Source organism: Psittacula echo (assembly GCF_963264785.1).
Source record: "Psittacula echo genome assembly, chromosome: 1".
In the NCBI taxonomy this organism is placed as follows: domain Eukaryota; kingdom Metazoa; phylum Chordata; class Aves; order Psittaciformes; family Psittacidae; genus Psittacula; species Psittacula echo.
Window position 1 is genome coordinate 86,238,109 of NC_137735.1, and position 24,833 is coordinate 86,262,941.

The 24,833-nt window shown below is 49.1% G+C and overlaps 4 protein-coding genes across 10 annotated transcripts; 2 read left to right on the forward strand and 2 right to left on the reverse strand.

Moving 5' to 3' along the window:
* Positions 1–234: 234 nt before the first annotated feature.
* On the forward strand, positions 235–9,316 carry CYP2D6 (cytochrome P450 family 2 subfamily D member 6; the record flags this gene model as incomplete). The annotated part of the gene is made up of 9 exons (XM_080613726.1): positions 235–447; positions 2,804–2,975; positions 3,675–3,827; positions 4,837–4,997; positions 5,113–5,286; positions 7,049–7,190; positions 7,768–7,955; positions 8,866–9,007; positions 9,138–9,316. 9 exons carry the CDS (start codon positions 235–237, stop codon positions 9,314–9,316), a joined length of 1,524 nt encoding a protein of 507 aa, XP_080469852.1.
* Positions 9,317–11,184: 1,868 nt separating this feature from the next.
* On the forward strand, positions 11,185–13,604 carry NDUFA6 (NADH:ubiquinone oxidoreductase subunit A6). The gene is made up of 3 exons (XM_080638955.1): positions 11,185–11,366; positions 11,908–12,023; positions 13,387–13,604. Exons 1-3 carry the CDS (start codon positions 11,195–11,197, stop codon positions 13,516–13,518), a joined length of 420 nt encoding a protein of 139 aa, XP_080495081.1. The 5' UTR covers positions 11,185–11,194; the 3' UTR covers positions 13,519–13,604.
* Positions 13,605–15,555: 1,951 nt separating this feature from the next.
* SMDT1 (single-pass membrane protein with aspartate rich tail 1) lies at positions 15,556–17,934 on the reverse strand. 2 transcript variants are annotated; one of them, XM_080619435.1, is made up of 3 exons: positions 17,681–17,919; positions 17,187–17,327; positions 15,556–15,843 (listed from the first exon to the last, which is right to left on the reverse strand). In XM_080619435.1, the coding sequence occupies exons 1-2, from the start codon at positions 17,834–17,836 to the stop codon at positions 17,190–17,192; spliced, it is 294 nt and encodes a 97-aa protein (XP_080475561.1). In that variant the 5' UTR covers positions 17,837–17,919; the 3' UTR covers positions 15,556–15,843; positions 17,187–17,189. The 2 variants fall into 2 exon arrangements, with proteins under 2 accessions (XP_080475561.1, XP_080475560.1); XM_080619434.1 differs by lacking the exon at positions 15,556–15,843 and having other exon boundaries at positions 17,190–17,327; positions 17,577–17,934.
* Positions 17,935–18,038: 104 nt separating this feature from the next.
* On the reverse strand, positions 18,039–24,560 carry PHETA2 (PH domain containing endocytic trafficking adaptor 2). 6 transcript variants are annotated; one of them, XR_013957025.1, is made up of 4 exons: positions 24,436–24,560; positions 23,540–23,641; positions 22,075–22,998; positions 18,039–18,593 (listed from the first exon to the last, which is right to left on the reverse strand). XR_013957025.1 is itself a non-coding variant. In XM_080619389.1 (4 exons), exons 3-4 carry the CDS (start codon positions 22,988–22,990, stop codon positions 18,587–18,589), a joined length of 756 nt encoding a protein of 251 aa, XP_080475515.1. In that variant the 5' UTR covers positions 22,991–22,998; positions 23,540–23,641; positions 24,436–24,560; the 3' UTR covers positions 18,039–18,586. The 6 variants fall into 6 exon arrangements, 4 of the variants coding, with proteins under 4 accessions (XP_080475515.1, XP_080475512.1, XP_080475513.1 ...); XR_013957026.1 differs by having other exon boundaries at positions 20,799–22,998; XM_080619389.1 differs by having other exon boundaries at positions 22,242–22,998.
* Between the last annotated feature and the right edge of the window lie 273 nt (positions 24,561–24,833).

Sequence of the window (24,833 nt, forward strand, 5' to 3'; positions counted from 1 at the left end):
TGGCAGGGAAAAAACTCTGAGCTCTGGCTTTGGAGGAGAAGGAAGAGGAGGCATGGCCCTCCCCAAAGGCTGAGTTGAGCAGAGGAGGAGCTATGGGTTTGAGCCAAGTCCCACATTCAAAGTCCAGCAACTGCAGGGAGAGAGGAGAACAGAGGAGAACAGAGGAGAGGAGAGGAGAGGACAGAAACAGTCTTGGGTCAAAGGAGGAAGACCAAGGAGCAGACAGGCTATGAAATGGCATTGCTCCTGTGGCTGGGGTCCCAGCTGTCGTCCTTCTGGAGCAACTTCTCTACCCTGGGAGTTCTTCTAACATTCTTTACCTTACTTTTTGACTTCATGAAGCGCAGGAGGAAATGGAGCCGCTACCCGCCAGGTCCAGTGTCACTGCCATTCATTGGGACCATGCTGAGCATTGACTACCACAACCCCCACCACTCCTTCAAACAGGTCAGTGCTGACCCCCATGATGAAGCACCCCTCACACAGCCATGGGTCCAGGTTGGGGGTGGATGCCCTGGCGCGATCTACCTTTGCACAAAGCTGAAGGACAATGCCCTCTCCAAAGTCCAAGGCAAAGCACATCACTGCCTAAGGACTGACCTGGTTCACACAGATAAATAGATAATCACACACCAACACCAGCCAGCGTCCATCTCCCGATCTCTGCATGAGCTCAGTGGGAGATGCTGTCATGCCCCCAGTGACAGACAATGCTTGTTCTGCTGTAAAGCTGGCCACCAACTTAAAACGTGGGCAGATGGAGGGGCAAGGGAACAGGGAGATGTACAAACAAGGGAAGACAAGCAAGTATCTGTGGGCTGGGGATGTAGCTGCAGGAGTGGCAGACTTCCCTGCGAGTTACTTAAGCACACCTACAGGCATACAACAGTTTCCGTTAAAGGGATCAGCTTTCAGGATTTGCCCCAGCAGCGATGCCCAGACTCTCGGTAGTGTTCCTATTGAAAGTCAGGGCTTATCTTTCCTCAAAGGAAAAGCACAGCACAGCTTGCAGCTGATAAACCATGGGGGTTTTGTGCTTCAGTCTGCAAACTCTAAAGACCTTTTTTCTAGGAAGGCATCGTTCAACTGTCTGTCCAAAATCTGACAAATGGAGAGACTAAATATAGCATTTGTATTCTTTCCTTGCACATAGTCCAAAAGATTACTGCTTTCAAATCACATCACGTCAGGGTCATGCTCGCTGCAATCTCTTGACCACTAATCACTTTTAATGATGTTTTTCTAAGTGCCAGTAAAGTGCTAATTCCCTTTCCAACCCCACTGCAAATACGGTCTTAAGTACTTCAGTTCCTTGCATCGCTACAGTGCAGAAATAAAGACATTTAGCTTTTTAACTAAAAAAAAAGAAAGAAGACAGGAAAAAAGAGAAAGAAAACAGAGCACACTCTGTGGGGCATTGCTACTACTGCACTGTCTTCCAACAACACACTCCTGAGTGCTTTGTTCAGTGTTGCTGACTAGCAGGGGAGCTTCGACCTGCCTTCCCAGGAGTCTATGACCAGTCAAAGGGCTTGTCTGCCTAGAGGGGACTTAGCTCCACGGCAAGCTCCCACAGTGAGGGTATGGCTGACACAGTTACCTGTGCAGCCATCCTGCTGTCGGTACTACACCTCTTACAGATCACAATAGGCACAGGCTGTGTGCCAGTTACCAGTCCTACTACATGTGCATGCTCCTTTTAGGGAGAAAGTTGACCTGAATTCCAGTGTGGAATTGCCTCTTCCAACCAGGTTTCTGGGAACCGTGTTCTGGGTTGATCTTTCAGGAACAAATGCTGTCGTGGTTTAAGCCCAAGCTGTAAATCAGAACCACGCAGTCTACTGCCCCCCCCCCCCCCACCTTTCTTCCCTCCGCTTCTGGAGGGACGGGGAGGAGAATCAAAAGAATGCAGCTCCCACGGGTTGAGATAAGAACAGTTTAATAACTAAGGTATAACACAAATCACTACTGCTACCACTAATAGTAATAATGATAAAGGAAATAACAAGGAAAAGAATACGATACCGCCCGCCGGAAAAGACAGCCCGCCCGACCAGGGGACGTGCCCTTCCGGGTAGCTCCCAGTTCCATCCCCTGGCATGACGTGCTGTGGTCACCTCCTTGGCCAGTCTGGGTCAGGTGTCCTGTCCCCGCTTCCTCCCGGCCCCTCCTCCTCCCTGGCAGAGCATGAGACTCACAAAATCCTTGGTCAGTCTAAACATCGGTGTTATCAGTTTTTTTTTGTTCCCAAGCCAAAAGTCAAAAACACAGTACTGCAACAGCTACTAAGAAGGAAAAAAAAACAAAAAACTGACTGCCACTGCTGAACCCAGGACAAATGCATATTAAAAAAAAATACAATACCTATCAGCTTATCATCAATATTTCCTTTTGGCAGAAGCAGACCAACTCAAAACTTGTCTTTCACATCAAAATAAATACAAGTATTAGGAAATAACTCCTTGTGGAGCATGCAGCCTTTGAAAATCCTCATAAAGGTCCTTGAGCTTGTGTTGTCAGACAAAATCCAAAAGACTTGCTTAATGGTCACAGCTGCAGTTTGGCCAGGACAGGTGTATTCTAAAACTTTGTGCTCACAGAACATTGATCCCTGCTTCAGCTGCTGTTTGGCACTGCTTTCAGCTGTTGCACTACAAAGACAGAGGTTAAAGATCAGCTGAAGGTCTCCTAATGAAAGCATGTCAAAAATCACTAGAAAATAGAGGCTCTAAGGAAGGATATGGTGATAATTTTGATGTTACATTCAGCTCTTTTTCAGGGATGTACTTTTTTATCTTGGCAGCTTCACAAGAAGTTTGGAAACATCTTCCGTCTCCAGAACTGCTGGACCAACATAGTAGTACTGAACGGGTATAAAACAGTGAAGGAAGCCCTGGTCCACAGATCAGAGGACTTTGCTGACCGGCCGTACTTCCCAATGTACGAACATCTGGGCTATGGAGATAAATCTGAAGGCAAGTCCCTTGGAAAGGGACATTCTCTGCTGGCACTAGCACAAGGAGGACTGGGTAGATGGAAGGTTTCTTCAGTATGGTGCCACCTTCTCTTGTCCCTCTGGTCAACCTCTTTGTATGTCTGCCACTCTTTGGTGGTGACAAAATCAGATTTGACAAAAAGGGGCTCCCCTTAGTGGCTGTAGTACAGCTCCAGGTGCTAGCACACACCTCTGCAGCAGTGTTAGGACACTATCTGTACTACAACTTTCCTGCCAGCATTGGAGCTGGTAGCTCCCAACACGCAGTGGTTAGTGCTTGTGCTCACACACTGTGTGTGCGGCATCGTCACAAGAAAAGAAGGTAACTTTTTCCCAAGACAGAGCATTATCCAGCATCCATCCTCAGCTGCTGTGCAGTGGCATAAGCTTACACCAGCTAAGGGTGTAATGCCGAATGGTTTTGGGGAACGATTCCTTTATCCTTAGCGGCACTTGCTCTCATTGAATGCCCTCTCTACCTTCACTAGCCATACACAACGCACCTGAAGGTACAGTAACCTGATTTAAAACTGCTGTATGAACAAGCTGTACAAGATCAGACCCTTTCATTTATCCACACAGACCTGTACCTCCAAACTCACATTTGCCAATCTCTAGTGAACTTTGCTTCATGTGCAGGTCAGAGCTCCTGACATTTCTTCCTCATCCATAATTCCAGGGATTGTTGGAGCAAGATACGGGCATGTCTGGAAGGAGCTAAGGAAATTCACATTCTCTACCTTGAGAGACTTTGGGATGGGAAAGAAATCCTTGGAGGAGCGAGTGATGGAGGAAGCTCGATTTCTGTGTGCTGCAGTTAACACTGAAAAAGGTTTGTCACATCCAGAAGGATGGAGAAATCATAGAAAAAGGCAACACAGTGATGCAGAGAAAGAAGTAATACTACAGCTACTCTTGTTTGCAAGCAGTGATCTCATAGAATCATAGAATAGTTAGGGTTGGAAGGGACCTTAAGATCATCTAGTTCCAACCCCTCTGTCATGGGCAGGGACACCTCACACTAAACCATGCCACCTAAGGCTTGATCCAACCCGGATTGATCTCTTCCTAAGCACATGCAGTGTTTCTAGTCTATAAGCATTAGGGACCTGCTTTACCTGGAAGCCACTGCTAATTTACACAGTAGGGCTACTGTAACACTAGGTATACATTTTGCCATTGATCAAGTCTATCTTGCATTCTAACACAGTGATGAGGATAGTCACCAGATCTAATTTGCATTTCATAGAATCACAGAATGGTTTGGGTTGGAAAGGACCTTAAGATCATCTAGTTCCAACCCCCCTGCCATGGGCAGGGACCCCTCACACTAAACCATGCCACCCAAGGCCTCATCCAACCTGGCCTTGAACACCACCAAGGATGGAGCACTCACAACTTCCCTGGGCAACCCATTCCAGTGAAGTGAATGAACACTAGTCCATTTGAAACAGGAAATAAATAGATATAAAGAGGTAAAATACATAATTATTCCTAGAGCTGTGTAACTATTACCTTTATGAAGTTCAGTGGAACACATTGATATTATCACATGCAATAGCATCGTCTGTCACCTAGACACAAAGCAAAGGTAATCTGTCAAGTCACAGAACTACCCTGCAACTCAGCTTTTTGAGGAGTTTGCTGCTCTTAACAAGGATCAACCAAATAGTAGAAGGAGATGAGAAGATTTTCACTTCCTAGTATGATGCATTTGTACTTCGAGTGGCTTTCTCTAGAAGGCCTGAAGAAGGCCTTTGTGTATTCTTGTGGCTGACAGCTGAGGTCCAACAGCCTGGTGTTGCTTAGCTTCATTGCTCGATATCCATTTCCATTTTTAGGTCATCCTTTCGATTTACGTTTTCTTGTCAATAATGCTGTCTGCAACGTGATCTGCACCACCATCTATGGAGAGCGCTTCGACTATGGTGATGAGACATTCAAGAAGCTGTTACATTTGTTTGAAAACTCCCTGCATGAAGAAACTGGATTCCTGACTCAGGTAAACCAAGACCATAGTATGTTCTGTAAGAAGCTGCCCTTTGTTGCTTATGCTTTCATTATTATTCTTCCTGTATCACATAATATCTTCTCTCTCTTTGGTTCTGACATCTCAGCTTCTTAATGTGGTGCCCATTTTGTTGCGTATCCCTGGAGTGCCACAGAAAGTCTTTCGAGGACAAAAAGCATTCATGGACTTCATAGATGTGCTCATAGATAAGCACATTAAGACCTGGAACCCTGCTGACGTCCGAGATTTCACTGATGCGTTTTTAAAGGAAATGAAGAAGGTAGGGTGATGCCAGCAGACCCTTAGGTTCTGGGGCAATTCTTCTGCCTATTTAAGCTCATTGATAGAAGCTGACTTTCCTCATAAAGCTGTATAAACCCTCTTACTATTTCCTGTCTTTTAATTCCATGTTTTACCTTGAGAAGGTGTTAACTTCTTCATGCTGTAACCTGCTTTATTAAGACGCCATATTATCTGCTGATGCTTGCTCCCATTTTCTGCCTTCACATTCCCCTCAGAGTCTAGCAACTCCCTTTTTTCCAGCCCACAGCACTTGGAAGGCATTTAAAAGGCAATGATTGAGAATTTACTGATATTTCCAAGTTTGCACCAGGGAACAGATGAACATGCAAGGTTCTGGGTACGTCAGTGCTTCGACAATTGACTGACCCAAAACTGGTTACAAAACTCCAGCAACAGACCGGCTTTTTGCCCAGTCCGCAGCCTGCTTTTAAAACAAGTTAGGACTAGGAAAGACAGCATCTCCTCTGAGATGTGTGTCTTTGAATTGCTTGCTAAGACCTAGCTCCCTACAGATCAGATGAAGGGAAATCTGAACCTTACTGAAATTAAAAGGAGTCTTTCCTTTGATTCAATCAGGCATGAAGTCAGTATGACATCAAAGGTACTTGCATCAGCCCATCCATCCACAACATATTTCTACACATGCATTCACTAAATTTCAAGTGCCAGATGAGCAATAGTAGCAAATGCAGCCTGCAAATTGCTTCCACCACCCAAGTCCTCATTCTGGACTGCTGCTCTGCATAACAAACCCTGCTGTGCTGTGGGCACTGGGCACCTCCAGTCCATGCACAGGCAGAGCAACGTGACCTACGTTAGTTACTCTGCACTGAGCAGTACTATTTGGGGGTGGACATGAGCCTGACCATGTTGCCTCTTGTCACTAAGGTCCCCTGATCAGCCAGTCTGATAAATCCTACTGGGTTAACTTGGGTCAGCCCCATAGCTTCCTTGCCAAAGATCTTTTATTGGAGTAACAGCTGAGTCTTAAATGCCTTATTAATTGCTCTCCATACTACAACAGCATCAAAATATACAGCATAACTTAACAGAAGCCAGTCCCTAGGAAAGGAAAGTGTAAAGAGGATTAGGAAAGACAAGCAGATGAACTCATGCAGAGAGCTTGTCATATCTCATATGCTAACAAATTTGAGCTCAATTAGCATTTGGATGACAGACCAGTTTTGCTGAAATTGGTGTTGCAGACTTAATAGGCAGCAATAATACCCTGATCTTTTTTCTTTTTAATTGTAAGAAAATAGCAGGGCAGAAGCAGATAATCTGTAATGCACAGCTATAGAGAACCCACTCAAGATACTGCTCATTTTGCATTTGCAACATCAATGCAGCCTCCTCTCTACTGTGTGAGTTTTATGATCTGATCAAATCTCAATAACTGTGTTCCACCTTCTCTGAGGGAGGATCTCATAGCAAGTGGGGGGGGGGGGCTCCTGTCTGAGTTGAGAGCACAAGGCATTCACTTCTGTCCTGAAGGCAAGCATAGCTTTCATCTCTCAGGATACAGGACATGACTGATGACCTTCAAATACAGGAGGTAACACAGTTAGTGAAGTACATCAGTCACACAGAGACTATGGTCTGTATTGTGCTCTACCCCCCCAGTGAACTTCTTGGTCAGCAAAAATGGATCTAGTGTTTCTCAGTACTTCTCTGGAACAATGGTCTTCTCACCCAGCGACTATCCCAGCTCTTATCACCCACTTGTTTGCCCTCCACAGGGTAAGGAGGCTGAAAAGAGTGGTTTCAACTATCACAACCTTCGTCTGGTGACCGCAGACTTATTTTCAGCTGGTTCTGAGACCACCTCCACCACTCTCCGGTGGGCAGTACTGTACATGATTCTCCACCCGGAAATACAGAGTAAGTCAGAAGACAGGCAGAGGTGTGGCGTCTTCCCTTCAAAACTCATGTTTCTGTGGGAGACTGAACATGTGTCCATGGTTTGGGGCTCTTGGAATGAGGAACAGCTTTGGCAATAGTTTGTCTAGCAGAAACAAGGAGAAACCCTTCCCAAATGCAGCTGTGCTGGCAGGGACAGGTGGCAGGGGGAAAGCCCTCATAAAAAGACTGGAGTTGGAAGGGGAAGCTCGCTCTAGCTTTCATTTTGAAGGCTACTTGGGGACTTTCAGTGTCCAGAGTACTCTTCTTCCAGTATTTGGGACAGATGCTAATCTTGTTTAATTTTCTACTGCCACATGCCCAGGTACCCTTTCAGCTGCATAGAGAAGGGGTAGGGTAGCACATCAAGTGCTCTGTTAAAGACACTGTACATAAAGAAAACTGAAAACAAATGCATTCCCCTCTAGCTTCTCTTGCTTTCTCTAATTGCATGTCCGGCTTCCAACCAGTGTCTACAATCTCATGCTGCCAGCCCTCCTACAGCTTGTACTTCTGTTTATGTAAGGGCATTCTAATTCCACAGCTGCTTTGATTCCAGGTAAGGTCCAAGCAGAGATTGATAGAGTGATTGGCAGAGAGCAATCACCTACTAAGAAGGACCAAGTGAACATGCCCTACACCAATGCTGTGATCCATGAAACACAACGCTTGGGGGACATTGTTCCTATTGGACTACCTCACATGACGTACCGGGACACGGAGTTGCAAGGCTTCTTCATTCCCAAGGTGACCATGACCAGATAGGCAATGCAGCATTCTCTCCCTGTGCAGACTAGGCATGGGGTATGGGTGACCCCACACAAATCTGCAGCAGTGCACTGCTGAACCCAAAGTAGAATCACTGGTGAGCACTGAAGTAGGGCATTTTGAAATGCTAAATCCAGGCAGATGGTCACATTTGTGCTCTGGGTTTGAGCTGTTTATTTGGGAACTCAACTGCAGTGGCAGCTCAATGCAAAGGTTTGCTTTCCTCTTGATGAGCTGTGATATTCACTGTCCGTGTTGGAGGGAGAACATAACAGAGCCTAATAGGCTCACTGCAGGCACATGGCACCAGCTTACTGGCTTTCCTAAGATGGTAGTACTTAAAACTCTAATCCCTGAAGCTATTCAAATTCCACTGGCATTCAGTCTACTGCCACTGTGCCGGGCAGCTGCCCTGGCAGTAACGCAAGCCTGGGATTTTATTTTTAACCTTGCAATATCAATAACATTGACACATGCAACAAGAAAGCTTTGCCATTTCCTATGGCCCCTGCGAAAGTTTGGCTTTGAAGTCAGGCAGTCAGCTTTTTCTCTCTGGCTACACAAATAGTCCAGGAGGATCTGATAAGCAGAGGCTATTTCCACTGTGTAACCACAAAATCGACATTTGCATGCAATGGCCTTTGTAAAGATACCCACTGCTGAAGTTCAAATGCTTCAGAGCATAGGGCAGGCATCACACCTCACTGGAAAAGTGCCCTGCTTTACCTCTGTTTAAATAAGATACTGAAGAGGAGATTGGTGCCATATTCTGAAGCACCAAATGATGGTTGCTATTAGATGGGAGAAACAGACTAAAGGGGAACCGGCACGGATCCATGGTGTCAAGATAATGCTGCTGTTCTCACGTAACTTATTTCCTCTTGTGCAGGGGACGACAGTCATCACTAACTTGTCTTCCGTGCTGAAGGATGAGGCATTCTGGGAGAAGCCAAACGAGTTCTACCCTGAGCACTTCCTGGATGCAAACAGGCAGTTTGTGAAGCCAGAGGCCTTCCTGCCTTTCTCAGCAGGTAAATCTGAGAGGAGGATCCAGCTGGAAGCCGGAGGCATAGCAGGAGGAGTGATCTGTTCCTCCTGCCACGATTCCACTGCAGTTTAATATCCTCTTTCACGGACACTTTTCTACTCTCTCTCCTGCAGGTCGCCGTGTCTGCCTGGGGGAACAGCTGGCTAGGATGGAGCTCTTTATCTTCTTTACCACCCTCCTGCAGAAATTCACCTTTGTGCTCCCCAAAGACCAGCCCAGGCCACGGGAGGATGGTCACTTTGCCCTCACGAGCTCCCCACACCCATTCCTGGTACAAGCTATCCCAAGATAAATGTGCACCGCTCTCCTTTCACTGACATGCCTCCACCAATGCAAACTGCATCAGGAAGGTTGCAGGGCTAGGGCAGGACCATGCCAGGTTCCACTCAAGACCTCTTTAATTCCAGACCTGGATCTTGAATGGGACAGCCATAGCAAGTTATGAACTATGATCAAATCTGCAAGTACGTATGTACCTCATTAGCCAGCTCTGCTGTACTTTGGGCTCTTACCAGTTTCAGAAGCAGTTCACTGAGTGCACAGCTGCCGAAAGAATTATTAGTCCTGAATTAGTTTATTGAAAAAAACAAGGCTAAAATACAACCCTGGGGTCTTGCCAATTCTAGGAACAAAAAACCACCTTGGAAATATCTCTAAGGTCCTCCTGGCCTGTGCTCCTCCTTGCTAGCCCCACTGCATACCCAGCCACCCTGCCTCCCATGAGGTGCTGTCCCACAGCAGCGTGTGCCTCCGCCTGGTGCCCAGGGGAGTCCAGTTGTAGATTTCAGAGCTACCTTTCCTCCTGCAATATTCATGACAAATTGTTTTGCAAGGTGTTAAGATACGGCGATGATTAGATTAGTTGCTGCTTTTTATCCACATGGCTGAAATGACCATAGCAGAAATGAGCATCTATGCATAATCACTAGTAAAAGAAAATCTCTGAAACTGAGGGCATGTTTCACACATTCATATCTGTATTCTAACACTAATTTTAGAAGCTATGAAAATCCCTGATTTTCACAAATGCTTATTAATCTTGCTGTTAAAAGGTTTTACTTCACAGGAACTGCACATTTATGCTTTTCATCTACAAGATAGCCTGAAAGAATAAAAGTAATATAGAAAGTCTTATTTCTCACCCCTTCTCTTTGTGGTTCTCTCACAGCCCTCCTGTACACCTGCCTTGGCTACTCGCTTGACATTTCTCCTCTTACAGTCAGCAACAGACCTGTTTCTTTCAAGGTTCTTTCAGCGTTACTCTTCTGGTTGGCTCAATGACACCACACTGAACACGTTCGGGTTTATGGCTACCAGCACACACATAAATGTTTTTAAAGAGAAATTTTTATAGAGTTTTGGAACGGTTTGGCTTGGAAGGGACCTTAAAGATCATCTAGTTCCAACCCCATGCCACAGGGGGTTCAGTTAACTACACTTCAAACAGAAAGGTTTCCAGCACTCAAGTATTTGGATAAACAGTGTAGCTATACCAAGAGTAAGGACTGTCTTTCTAGCACTCAAGAATGCACTGAAAGTCAACCTTCATGTGCAAACGTTAGCTGGTGTGGCGTTTTGGAGGGCAAAAGGGGACAAAGAGGTCACTGCTGCACAACACAGATCTAGCACTGATAATGGGGAAGCGGAACCAAAGTTCTCCAAGCCAAAAACGGCCGTACAAGTCACCCAGCTGGTGCTGGGCTGGGAGCAGGTAGGGCAAGTATGAGAAGGGGGCTGCTGTGAGAACGGGGTCCCTGCTGAGGAGCGCTCTGCTGCCTCCTGTCACCCTGCAGGTGACCCCACGGCCTGCGGTAGTCCTGCACAGTCCCCCCAGGGAGGCTGACCCGAGCGGCGAGGAGCCTTGCGAGACTACCCCTGCCCCTCCTCGTACCGACCCCAGCGCCCTGCTCCGCTCCCCTTCCCTCACCTTCCGCCTCCCATCTCGGGCCTAGCCTGCCGGCACAGGCCGAAACGCCCCCGGGACGCGGGACACACCACGAACCCGCCCACCCAGCCTGATCCTGCTCCGCGCAGCCAGTGGTGATTGGCTTTTCTGCTGACCAATGGGATAGGAGACTGTCGGCCAAGAAGGCTGGAGTGGCAGCTCAGCCGACCAATAGAAAGTCGCCAGTCCTGCGCGCGATCCTATCGGCAGCGGGGAGGGGGCGGGATGCGCCGCTCGGAGGGTCGGTGCGGAGGTGGCGGCTGCAACAAGATGGCGGTCGCGGGTAAAGGAGCGGCGGCTGCTTTGGTGAAGCCGATCTTCAGCCGGGACCTGGGCGAGGCGAAGCGGAGAGTGAGAGAACTGTACCGGGCCTGGTACCGCGAGGTGCCCAACACCGGTGAGGGGCGCGCAGCCGCCGCGCATACGCTGGCGGGAGCGCCAGCTCAAGGTCGTAACGGCCACCCTGCGGTGGTCTTAAAGGGCCCGTCGGGGGTGCTGGTTACCCTAGGGGGTGAGGAGTCCCGTCGGTGCCCTTTCCCCGCTGCGTGTGGGACAAGGGGACGCGGTTGTTTGGGGCCTGGCAGCGGCTGCTGGGTTGTGGGGCCCCCGCCGGCCTGCTTGCCTCCACTGCCGGAGGGTCTGGGCAGGAAACCCCCGTCTCATTCCTTACTTGTCATTCGGTTTTCCTAGCTAAGCAAAAGAGAAATTAAGCTGTAACGTTCCAGAACGGGGGTGTGTGGCATGATTGCCTGCTTCCTTAAAACTGCACTGGGACTCGTACTATGGCTGTTGTTTATGTGTCTTAATCGTATTAAGCTGGCAGACATTGCAAGAACAAATGGCTGTGTAGTGTTTCATATGGCCGAGTTGCATGCTGTCAGTGAAAAATAATGAAAAGTAATGACAGATAGCCTGTGTGGGTGTTGTGTTTTTTGTAGTACACCTATACCAGCTGGACATCACGGTGAAACAGGGGCGTAACAAGGTGCGGGAGATGTTCATGAAGAATGCTCACATTACAGACCCACGGGTGGTAGACATGCTGGTTATTAAGGTACAAACAAGTTATTCCCTTTTTGTTGAAGCAGCAGAGAATGTGAGAGTCCATAATTAATGTGGTGGAGGAGAGGGACAGTTTTATTTCAGCTTATGCTAAGGAGAAGTTGTCTCTTGCAGTCCGAATTGGTTTATCTCTGTCAACAAACCTGTTGATAAGGGATCAAGCTGCTTTTTAGCGTGCAGAGGAGTAGGGTCTTAGCTCGCCTAAGTCAGAGATGCTAGAATGTGGATTTCTGTCACACAGTGTACTGGCTCTTCCATATTGCAGATATTTAAAAGTGTATGGCAAGCAAAACAATAGTTTAAATACCAACTTTGTTGTCAGTTTGTTGTGGGTTTTTTTGGTTGGCATGTATTTTCTTGTTGGGTTAGGGTTTGGGGTTATTTTAAAAACAATGGCAAAGAAAGGGAAGAAAGATGCTGCTAGCTAGTTTAGCATTAAATATGACCTTTCTACTCTCTACAGTACTTCCTTATGTTGGGATGTGGTTTTCTTCACCAATGCTGAAACATCCATTAAAGTTGCAGTACTTGATGGGAGGTTGGCTTTGGGTGGCAGAACACCCCACCTTTGTAACACATCTGGTCATGTCTGAGGCCTAAGAGGCCTGTCTGGTTCAACATAAAAATCAGCATGCCAAGAGTAGGGCAAGAGATCAAAACAGACCTCTGCAGTTCTAATGCATTAGAAGGCTTTCAATTGAGACTGCTGTGCTCATCTGTTGCATTTCTTGCTCTTAAGAGACAGACAGTTTGTCTTTACATGAGTAAAAAGTTCTGGAAAGAAAACCCTAGATAATATTGTAGGTGACAATTCCAGGCAGTCTTGTTGTGCCCCGTGCTGCCTGCCACCCTCTGAAACCAGTACAATAGTTCCTAGACCAGAGTCATGAAGAAGTTATGTTTGATATCTCTGTGGCAGAGATACCAGTGCAAAGCACTTAGCAGCAGTTCTACTGGTTTTACAGCTAACTTGCCACTACTAAAAAAAATCAGAGGTGCATGAAAGTTGGGAATGTTGTGTAGAATTTTATGGGGGGGGGGGGGTGCCAGTCATGAGAGAAACATGAGAAGTTTTAAGAAGGTTCCCTTGTCTATTGCACAGGGTTGGGAAGCTGCACTGTAGAGACAAGCAACTTGTTAGTACAAGACATGAAGCTGTAAAGTCACAAGGCAGGAACAATGTATATATTTGTGTCATAGCATAGGTGATGCAGGCAGCCTTTAGGAGTACAGAATTGTTGATGTAGCTATCTCAAGGGTGTTTCTAAGTGCATTCAAATACCTTTCATAGTGCTTCATAGTTAGATTTAGGCTCTAATTGAGAATTAATCTAAAATTATTTTGTCTGTATGCAGGGAAAAATGGAACTTCAAGAAACCATCCATGTATGGAAGCAAAGGACTCACATCATGAGGTATTTCCACGAGACGGAAACCCCACAACCTAAAGACTTTCTTTCCAAATTCTATGCAGGCCACAATCCCTGAGAGATCGACTCTTGTGTCCTCCTGCCTTGTATTATAAATGAAGTTCTATGCAGTAGAAAATAAAAAATCCATACAGAAAGATTGTATAGCATGTTAGGAGTCTAATGACTAACTGAATCTAGTGTGCATGCAATTATGATCTGTACGAAGAGCTGTGATTTCCTAGTTTTGCCAGTGTGCATTTCCAGTAGATGGAGTTTGTCCCATCACTTGCTCTGGAGTGTCTGCTGAGTCACCAGAACGCATCCTGGCTGCAGAGATTTCTGTTTAGCCTGCAGCCCCATGCATAAGCCTCAGCCCCATAGAAGAGTGGGCCTTCAGAAAGGCCAGAGTAGTTGCAGAAATATTCTTGTGCTTGAGGCCCATCTGTATTCATACAGTGTTTTGCAATTTCATGCTCTGCTTTGTTGACCTTGTGTTTTTTACTTGGACATTAGTCTCCATTTACTTCCTCACAGAGACTAGCATAAAATCCAATAGGCAAATACCACCTTTTGTGCAATAAAAAGATCAGCAGAGTAAATTTCCCTGCTGTAAAGTGAAATTACCTGGAAAAATAGGAATTTGCACTGTTGCCTATAATAGGGAGGCTCTATTAGAACTTCTGAGGCCTTGCAGAAGGTGGTGTCCTATCATCACCTTAATTGAATCAGGAATCACTAGCTCTGTTTTGAGAAGGGTAAGGTGAATTTTTTTTCTCACCAGTCAGAACAGGTTTTCAGGAGGTAACTCATGTGCTGGAACTCCCCCATGCGTGATCAGCATTGAATCTTTGTAGTATGCTCAAACTTCTTTTCATCTACGCCCAAGTAGTGGGGCATTCTTCCCCATCTGAGACCTGTAAAGCAGCACTCCTCAGGGATGTGTACGTCGGGGCTTTGTGTGTGGTGTTTTTAAAGACAGGATTGAGAGAGTCAGGAAGGGCCAGGAGAGATGGTGGGATAAAATAGTGATAAGGAATTTGGCAGTATAGAAAAAAGGAGCAGGGCCATGTTTAGCTCACAGGAACAGATGAACTGGAGCAACCCCTTCTTAGGCATTTTTGCGGGATGAAGGGGGCAACTTGAACACCGGCGACTCAAGAACCTGCCAGCTGCCTTCAGCTCTTAGGTTACAGTTCACTTAGATTGCAGCCTCTCTTTCTCTCAGTAGCTACAGAGTTACAGAGCAAACATGGAAAGCAGGGCCAAGTAAAAAGGGAGCAAATGTGGCTGTTTGAACTATAGGCCATGTTAATGTGTGCAACATTAGAAGAAACTTTTTAACGCTACATGAATACTGAAAGGAAAAGTGAGAAGTGGAGAGAAGAGGTCAGATGTAGTGATAGGAAACCATGAGAGAGACACTGAGGTAATGCTGGCTTGGGGAAAATAAAAATATTTTTTTCCTAACCTCTCAAGGTATTTCAAGGTATTTGAGAAAGCACATGGTCTGATGTGACTGAAGTTACTCTACACATGCCCTAATTGTAGAAAAGACCTTTTAAAGTCTACTATGCAAGGATTTAATTAGAGTAGTAAATATGAAGAGTTGAAGTTTATACCCCATTCAGAAAATAAATATGATAGGGCTCATACAGACATAAGTATTGAACTGCCGAGGAAATACTAGGAACTTGGAGTCAGTGTTCAGAGATTCTCACTGTTCAGAGATTAAATGCTGTAAGACATCAGTGAGTTAGTTTGCCACTCGTGATCTTAACTTTTCACCAAACCTACTCAAAACTTTTAACTCTGTGATAATATTGTAGTTAATCATCAGTGAGGTGAAATTAATGATACAGTCTCCATCAGGTAGACGTGCTAGGCTGTAAACCAGCATTATTTGAACTGCAGTGCCAGTGTCAATATGCACTCCATTCTTTTAACGGGGCTGCTGTTTCCTTTAGAATATCTGTCCACATACTGTAGATGAGTGGTGAGTTATGGAAAGTATTCTTAGGAAGAAATAAATATGCAGAGAGCATCTGTAGTGGAGCAGATGTAGAGGTAGAAAGGTTGAGACAAATGCTCAAGACCAAACACAAAAACCAAGTCATACATCTTAATCTCTTGATCTTTAATTAAGTGCTTCCCATACTGCTAATACAAGGAATCCCAAGCAGTCTCTGCTGAGGTGAGCATGTGTGTGTGTGAGGGTGCAGGGCCTATCAAGCACTTCCTTCAACCCGCATCTACAGATTCTGTCATACAGATGTGCAGGACACTCACTGGCAAAGGGGATATAGAGCCCCCATTCCATTTAGGAAGGACAAAACACAGGCGACAGATGTTGGAACCATTGCTTTGCTGATGGCTTTTTCCCTTCTGTTCTTCCATGACACTTCTGGAAATACAATAAGAAGCGATTACTCTTCAGATATGCAATACTGAGCTCCAGTGAACCTCTCCCTCCCCCTGAACCACACAAGTGGGGTTTACATAAAAAGAGTTTTTAAACAGGTCATTGCAGTCTTTACAACACTTTAATTCTTTGGTTTTAGCTGTGCAGTGCATGCTGGAATATCCCTTAATCAAATGGAATGCACCAAACCAGTTATAAAGCAACACTATTTACAACACCTTCTTTGAAACAGCTTCTTCATTCTATAAGGAATCAAATACACCCAAACTCAAATCTTTACACAAGAGCAAGCCAAATGGAATAACATAAAATGGTGGAAAGTATAATGGACTTCAGATGAAAAGTGAATCATTTCTGCTCTTCCTGTATCCAATGAATCTGAGTGGTCCCAGCTACTCCAGACACTTTGTTCCGATGAATTCTGGAATGCTTTTAAGTTGTTCAGTTCTGTATCAGAATTTCAGACAGTAAGTGATTCTCTTACTTTAAAATAGTAACCCTGTGAGTTAGCAGAAGACTTTTAAACAGGTAAACATGTAGAATAGTATTACAGAATCGTTTAGGTTGTAAAAGATCCTTAAGATCGTCAAGTACAACCTTTACCCCAGGACTGCCAAGTCCACCACTAAGCCATGTCACTGAGCACCACATTTACATGTCTTCTAACTACCTCCAGGGATGGCAATTCAACCGGTTCCCTGGGCAACCTGTTCCAATGCTTGACAAGCCTTTGGGGAAGAAACATTTCCCAATATCCAATCTAAACCTCTCTTTGTGCAACTTGAGACCATTTCCTCTAGGTCTATTCCTTGTTAAGAGACCAATCCTGACCTCCCTATAACCTCCTTTCAAGTACTTGTAAGAAAGTGATAAGCTCCCCCCTTATCTTCTCTAAGCTTCTCCAGACTAACCCCCCCCAGTGCCCTCAGCCATTCCTCATCAGACTTGTGTTCAAGGCCTTTCACCAGCTTCACTGCTCTTCTCTGGACACGTAGTAACACTGAAGTCCCTCTTTTCTGTCTGCAGTACACACTGACTACAGTTCATTCTGATTCAAATGACAAGAGCTAAGACACAATCAATTTATTTCAGTCTCTAATGAATGTATGTTGTGATTCCACGTTCAGATTATTAGTCTGGCCTACTCTGGTAAAAAAGAACAGGAAAGTTAGTAGCCAGAGGCAGCACTGTCCATCTGTTTAACTGCAAATGCATCTTTCAAGCTATGGCTGTCTACATTTCCTGGTGTGAGAGGTTTCTCCTCTGTGTCCCGCATCAAACAGGAAGCATAAATAATCAGATCGCTGGTGATGTTAACAATATACCCGTTAATCATCGTCGTCATCATCCTCTGGGACAAAGATATCATGTTCTTCAAGCAGGGCTGCAAAGTTCTTACTGATCTGAGTGCCAACATACAGGAACGGGATCACGACGCTGAACACTCTGAGGAGACCGAAGGGCGTCTGCGAAAGGTCGATTGGAAAAGATCGAGCTTTACCAGTAAGTTGTGCTGTGCCTGAGTCCACGTACTGCCGGGGAGCGCAGTCTGCCACCCCTCCTCCGGGTCTCTATCTCCCCCAGCCAGAGCCGGGGCCCACTACTACCACCCCGGCCCCTCATGGCCCTCCCCATCACCCTCCCTCTGGCGACCGCTTCCGCCTCTGCGCCCCGCCCCAGCCGCTGCCCTCCTCAGCCTGTTCCCTGTCACTCACCCGCAGCGCCCCACCCACAGCAGGTGCTCCCGCTCTGATTGGCCACCGCTGCCATCCGTCACGCCGCGATTGGCTGCGCCCCCACCCGCTCGCCCCTCACTCACCTTAACCGGCTTGGGCAAAATGGCGCCGCTGCGGGTAACGGTGGCGCTCCGGCAGGGCACAAGCGGCACGGCCGGTGTGAGGCGCGGCACGGCCCGGTATACCCGTCCCGAGTGAGCCGCGGCCGCCGACAACAGCCGCCCGCCCGCCGTGGCCATCCTCCCTCGGGCTAGGCTCCTCCCGCAACCGCCGAGCCAAGGCGTCACCCGAAGCTGCGGGGCCTCCTGTTCTCGCGAGGCTTGAGGGGAGGGGCGGGGTCGCCGCCGCGCATGCGTGGGGCGGGGCCCTGCGTCGCCCGGTGCCCAGCGAAGCTGGTGGGCGTTGGTGTCGGTGCGACTGGTGGGGATGGAGCCGGGCAGCCTTTTATGGGCTCCAGTAAAGGGCCCGCAAAGGCTCGGCGGAGGAGAACCGGGCCGGGTGACCCTGTAAACGGGCAGGTCCTGCCGACGCGGACGCTGGGGGTTCACACCTCCATTGGCAGCGCACAGGCTACAAATCAAAACGGTTTATTTGGCTTCACGGCATAAAATACAAACGTCTTGAAATGCAAAATACAATTTCCGCATGTAAAACAAAGGCGCATGCAAAACCGCCTCTTAGAAAGATACATGGGTACATAAAATATAAGCACTTCAAAGAGGTGAGAGTGTTTCTGCAGGTTGCTCATAGTGTTGCCCGGTAACCATTTGGTGATGCAAAGGTGCCCCTGACACGGGAGCTCCACGCGTTGCCTGTGAGCTTTAGGCAGGGTATTGAGGCTTCTCTGCAAAGGCAGTTCAGAGGGGTAAGATCGGGAGTACACCACCTCCAAACTATTAATTTGGTAGCTGTTTTAATGGAAAACATCTGGTCTTGGTCGTGAATGTCCATGGGTGAAACCGTCAGGTTACTCTTCCTATGGTAACCTGCTAGGACCTGGATTTAATGGAAAAATGTTGGTTTATAATAAGATAAATGTTCAGAAATAAAACAGTAGTCGCAATGTGAAATTCCAGCCTCAGAAAAATACAAGGATTCCGCCAACTATTTTAGCAGGATTGAGAGCCCTTCTTGGCACAGCCTACAAAGGCCATGGCAGAACTGCCCTCCTTTCAGACTTCAATTTCTTTTAATTTCAAGCATTTTTGTCCCATCTCTTTTGTGTTATTATGCTAAATAGAACTGTTTGAAAATGATTTGACTTCAGTAGCCATCCCGCTTTAGTGTTCAGCTCCCCTTTTGCGAGGGAACCTGTCCTATGCTGCCCAGACGTTTTCTAGCTTTAAAAAATAATAAGGGAAAGCAAAGGCAGGAGGTGAAACAGTCCAAACCTGAATGACCGGAGAAAAACTGTGTGTGGCAATCAGTCTTATTCTGCTGTGGGGGACAATGTGCAATGAAAATTCTCTGCTTTTCCCGTAACAATATGTGCCTGCAGGCTGACAGATAGGATACCCCATTAGCCAGATACATGTGTGATCTCAGGAAGCTGAAATCCCGACCTTCTGCCCAGGGGCTGCTTCAAAGGCACTGGCAGCACAAGCGAGTCTCAGCAAAGCTGGTTTGATAGCTCCATCTCAGAGGAGGTGGCGGAGCACACAGGTGCTTCCTGCCTAATGAAGCAAGTGGCAGCGGTCATTAAAAACCCCGTACTCCCAAACAGATTTGAGCAGGACTCCAATTACAGCTCTTTTTACTCACAAAAGGGCCATCCCTGCTACATGAGCAGGATGATGAGGAAGCCCTGACCAAGCTCATCCAAAGTCACCCAGCACTTTGGTGACCTAGCAGAGACCCGGGCATGGACAGCTTGGCTGAGGACAAATACCGACTGGGATTCAGCCATTTCCTTCTTGGCGCTGCAGAATGAACCACAGAATTACTCCAAATGCAATCAGACGGAAGGCAGAGAGCAGCGCCTCATTTGCAGGATCGAGGATTTAGCTGGGATATGTGATAACGTAAAGGCAGGTAGCGTGCAAATTGTGCCATTTGAATGGGACAGATTAAAGCATTAAATATAAGCTCTTTAGTAGTGTTACTAGCACAATCCTAGCTTATTAAAACAAACTAAGCTTCTTAAAAGTGAAACTGCCCTTAAATGAATAATACAGTTTTGGTTCCAGTTTTGACAGAACTGGCTTTCTTAATTTATTTTCCCTTTCAAGGCGCTCACAATTCTTGGGTCTCATGTAGGAACTGCCATCACCTTTTGATTTATTTTGGAAGTTAAATCTTTACTGTCAAACTGCCTTATGTAAGTCTGAGGCATCAGGAGTATTCTTCCCTCTGTATTACATGGAAGAGAAAAAATAACCACTGAAAAACGCTTGCTAAATCCGATGCTGGTCCCAAAATACCCACGCTCAGAGTGAGGAGGCACCAAGCAGCACCATCCCTTGATGCTGCTGCCATGACATGGGGAAGGGCACAGGTTCCCAGCTAGGAATGCTGCAGCACTGAACGATTCAAGCAGCAGGTAGGGAGGCAGCGCTGGCCCCTAAGTCCAGCCAGTTGGGCTGCTGAAAGAGGCTGGGCACTGGCCCGTGGCCATCTGCTCCTCGTTTTTCTGAACTGTTTTCACTTAAAAAAGCAGAATAAAAAGAATCCTCCCGAACTCAAAGATCCTTACTGTGAAGAAAAACAGGCACAAACTGGAGAGGACTGGATTGCATTGCTCGCATGTGAAGGTAACACGTCCGCTGCCCAGAATTGCATCTGAAAGATCTGATTTAAGATCTGATCTCCTCTAATATACCATCGAGCTATAATTAGGCAGGAGGCTGGAAGCTCATCATCCAAAACTATCAGAGGTATGTTTTCAAAGGCACCAAGAGTTAATGGAAGTCTTTTTGATTTCTGCACTGGCAATCTCTACTTGCTATTGCAAAGTATTAAGCTGAGTGCATGTAACTCCAGAAAGGCAAATAGATTCCAACACATCATGACCTGAAACTGCCTCTTGGTTTCCTAGCAAGGCTCCTTAATAAAACAGGGCAATAAAACCAGGTTTAACACTGGTAGATAAGAAGCACAAGATTGCTTTGTATATTTTTTCTGTTCTGAGAAACAGCCCTTGCGAGGGAGGGGATTTATAAACTCCATCTCCAGGGTGTTAGAGCCCCTGGACACAGCACCCACCTACTTGTACCATCTGCTTCATGGCCAAGGATTCTGAACTACTGAAGGACAAGTCTGTTTCTGCAGCAAGGCGACAGGCATGCCTCTCCGGTGCACTCCTCATGCTGGGAGGATGGGACATGCTACGGATATCAGCCGAGTGATGCTGACACGAAATCAGAGGGAAGCACTGGCAGGTCGGGTGCTGGCTTTGGTAGAAGGCAGTGATACAGCTTTGACGCTGGAGAGGCAAGCCCAGACACTGCTGACATGCAGTCAATGCTACCTGTAACTCACTCCCACACCCCGACTTGTGGGAGCAGCCCTCTCCTCCTCCCCACTCCTCCAACTGCACAGCTCTGCCCGGAGCTGGGCAGAGCCACAACAGTGCAAGAATGTGGCTGTGAGCACCGTCTCAGGCATGCTGCCCAGTGAGCCGGCTGAGCCCTACATGGCACTTAGCAGGAGCAGAGAAATTCATCCCTGCCCAGGCAAAGAGGCTTTAGCGTCCCTGTTTTAGAACAAGGCAGGCTTGTCATGGAGATATTAACAGGCTTGGCTACCGCTCAACAGAGTCCAGATCAGCCCTGGGAGCTTCTGGTCCTTGCTGTTCCTTCAGACCAGGCTTGATGTCTCCATTTCAGCCTTGCTGCTGATCTCGGGCACCCAAAGAGACAGATGCAAGCCCATGAAATCCACATCCTGAAGGATTTAGCAGGGAGGAGGGTTAGTGCATACGAAAGTAAAAAAAAAGACCAGCATGACACAAGAGCCCAGTCCTCATTGCTGCAGCTGCTGGGCCAGCCACAGCCGCAGCATCTCACAGTGTCCTGTGGGGAGGGGCACAAGGCTGGAAGCACCTGCGAGGGCCGGTGCCCTTTTGGAGGCATTTCGTAAGAGCCCAGCCTTATCTGCCATGAAAGAGCAAAGGCAGAAGAAGTTTGGCGGAAGACCACAGACAATAATAAATGCTGACCTGTGCAAACTCCCATGCTGAGAAACAAAACCAAAAAATAGTGTGAAACAAAGGCAGGCGAGGAAGCACCCATAGCATCGACCACACGAGGGCAGCAGGGGACAAAGCCCATTGGGTAAAGTTCGTTGCATATGTGCTGATTTGGGCCCCCTCCACACCTCATACCACCAGCAGAGGAGCGTTCAAAGGCAGCTCTGCTGGTATTACACGCTCTCCAGCTGTATAAAGCTTCAGGGAAATGAAACGTGAGGTCTGGGGAAGATTCATGTTCCTCCCACATGCCCTATGAAGCACACACACACTGCACACTCAGCCACCAACCAGGGCAGGGGACAAGCAGTGTCCCTCGTTTTGCTCTTCCCGCATGGGAGACAGCTTGCTGTGCATTGGCTGGCTGGCGGCTCACACCCCGTGTCCCCGGTCATGGGTGTCCCCTCTTCTGCCTCTCCTGCCATTCCCGCCTCAGCACTGCGATCTCCTGCCCGTACCAGCCGTGCAGCTTGGAGAAACAGGCTGTCTCCGGTGACACTGGGCTCTCGGTCATGCCTGGTGAGAGGCCGGGTGCCGGGGACCCTGCAGCACTGTTGGCAGCTGAGCGCCGGCGTGGAGGCAGGGGTGGGGGCTTCACTTGCCCCCCATCACGGTCGGGGCAGGTGGCCCCCCCAGGGACAGCACCACCACTACCCCACGTGGAGTAACCATTCTCCAGGACGGCAGGCTTCTCCTGGAGAGGCAGCAAGGCAGGGTTGGAAAGGTGCCTCTTCCTGCTGGAGGAGGAGGACCTCCGCGGGGAATGGCGGCAAGCAGCCAAGCTCTTGCAGGCCTCCTCCAGCTGCTTCTCCAGCTCCCTCACCACCAGCCGCATGTAGTCGAAGCTGGCCCGTGATAGAGCCTTCACCCAGGCCTCCATGGCAGCCTGCCCATCGGCCACCAGCACATAAGCCCTGGCACCGGCATCATCAAAGCGGATGGCAAAGGCGAACTCCTCGGCAGCCTCGCACAGCTCCACGGTGCAGCCCTCCAGCACCACCAGCCCCACGGGCTCCCGGCTCTCCCGCTCCTCGAAGTAGAAAAGGAGGTTGCCCTTGAGGACGAACCAGCGGCGCTGGTAGGAGGCGGCATGGTGGTGATGGGCATGGTGGTGATGCCTCTCCACACGCTTGCGGAGGAAGCCAGCATGGTCAGTGGGTGAGTCGCAGGTAGCGTAGTGGGCCACGCTCCGCTCATTCAGTTTCATCGCCCTGCCTAGAAGAGGAAGAGAGGGGGAAGAAATTGGTTTGGGGTGAGGAGCATCTTAGCCACCCTGCCAGGAAAGGCATGATCCTGTCCCGGGCCTGTCACTGGGAAAAGCAGACACAACGCCAGCAGCCCATGCTACAGGACAGTGTCTACCCCAGCAAGTACCCCTGCAAACAGCAGGCTGGCTCCTCGCTGCTGCAGAGCGAGGGAAGTCATCACTAGAGCCCCACCACTAAGGCACCTGCCTTCTCCAGGAATGACCACACTGCTGCTTCATTTCCTATTCCACAAGTGACCTACTTTGCTGGGTTTTTATGTGGCACATCAAATAAATTTGCCTCTGTGCCTGCAAGACATTAATTTTGCTCTCATTAATAGGGCAGGATAAGGAGGGCATTTTCAGACCCAAGGGGTCTGGGACCTCCGTTTGAGCACCTGCTTCCTGCTCCCCGTCTCCATGCAGGGCCATCCGTCCCCACCAGCCCTCCCACCAGCAGCACCCCCAGCCCCAGGAGGTTCACCGTCAGTGAAGTGCACGGTGCCGTACCGGCTGCGCGGGTCAGACCACAACCCCTTGCTGTCTTCCCTGGGCAGGCTGCTCCCTTGCTGAGGGCCTCCAAAGCTTCACCGTGCCGAGCCCCATCCCTGGCTGGAGGAAAGGTGGCAGAAAAGGAGTCACAAAGCTTTGGAATAGAAGAGCAAAGAGCTATATCACTCCCACCCCTGCAAGCTGGGACCCTTGGCGCACAAGAGTGGCCAGGGACGGGCAGTGCAGGCGGGGGACTCTGGAAACCAGGGGGGCAAAACCGAGGGGCACTCGCACTGTCTTCAACGCCAGTGCTCCTGGGGGGTTGGTCTGGTTTTTGTAGGAGCACAGGCTGTGCTGTGTGAAGAGCCCCAAGCAGGCAACTCGGCCTGGTGCTGCCGAAGGACACAGTGAGTGCAGCCTTGGTGATTCTACAGCTGCAAATGGGTGTCCAACGGCTAAAACTCCGCACAGAACTATGCTGAAAGCAAACCACAGCCGCCACTCCCCGGCCAGATCCGGGTGAGGGAACCTCCCCACGGCTGAGCACTCTCCAGGATCCCTCCCGGAGCCCTTCTCCCCCATGAGGGCTCGTACGGCAGGGCTGGGGACAGCCCCCCGTTGGAAAGTGAACAGAATCCATTCCCCGGGGGTGCTTCGCCCTCAGCGCCGCACCCTGAGCCATCTCCAGCCCTGGCCCACGGCAGCGCTGACCCGGGGGGGCGGCGGGGATCCCGCGTGTGTGTGTGCGGTGCTGGGCTCTGTCTCTTTGTGTGCCTCGCTGTGTTTGCCGCCTACCTACGGCGCGCCGCGGCCCCGGCCCGGCCCCGCCGCCCGCTCCCGCCCCACCGCCGCCCTCCGGCCCTCGCCCGGCGCCTCGGCCCGGCGGCGGGACCGCGGGCCCCATCCCGGCTCACCTCGAGCCGCTCATGCTCGGCGGCGCTGCCGGCGGTGCGCGGTGGTGCGCGGCAGCCGGGGCCGGCCGCGGCGGGTCGGGGGAGGGCCGCGCCGGCAGCACCGCCCCGCCGGCAGCAGCGGCACCTCCCGCACCTCCGGGCACCCCTGCGGTCCCACTCGGGGCCTAACCCCTTCCCCCCTCCTCCCAGTGTAGCTATCGGGGTGCGGCGGTGACACGGTGCCAGCAGTGGGGGGCAATGGCAGTGGGGGGCAACAGCCGACGGGGTGCGGTACCGGCTGGGCGCAATGCTGACAGGGTGCCACAGCGCAGCGAGCGATACCCCCGGGGTGTAAGCGCCCGCGGGGCACAGCGGGGAGGGGCCCGCAGAGAGGGAGGTGCCACCGGTCGGTCAGGTGA

What these genes read in the sequence shown, in the direction of transcription:
- PHETA2 (XM_080619386.1), bottom strand. Translation starts at nt 22,990, where the DNA reads ATGAAACTGAATGAGCGGAGCGTGGCCCACTACGCTACCTGCGACTCA.
- SMDT1 (XM_080619434.1), bottom strand. Translation starts at nt 17,836, where the DNA reads ATGGCCACGGCGGGCGGGCGGCTGTTGTCGGCGGCCGCGGCTCACTCG. An exon ending in CTGTGGGTGGGGCGCTGCGG is followed by an intron (nt 17,328 to 17,576) that starts GTGAGTGACAGG and finishes GACCTTTCGCAG; the next exon opens with ACGCCCTTCGGTCTCCTCAG.
- NDUFA6 (XM_080638955.1), top strand. Translation starts at nt 11,195, where the DNA reads ATGCGCCGCTCGGAGGGTCGGTGCGGAGGTGGCGGCTGCAACAAGATG. An exon ending in CCGCGAGGTGCCCAACACCG is followed by an intron (nt 11,367 to 11,907) that starts GTGAGGGGCGCG and finishes TGTTTTTTGTAG; the next exon opens with TACACCTATACCAGCTGGAC. An exon ending in TAGACATGCTGGTTATTAAG is followed by an intron (nt 12,024 to 13,386) that starts GTACAAACAAGT and finishes GTCTGTATGCAG; the next exon opens with GGAAAAATGGAACTTCAAGA.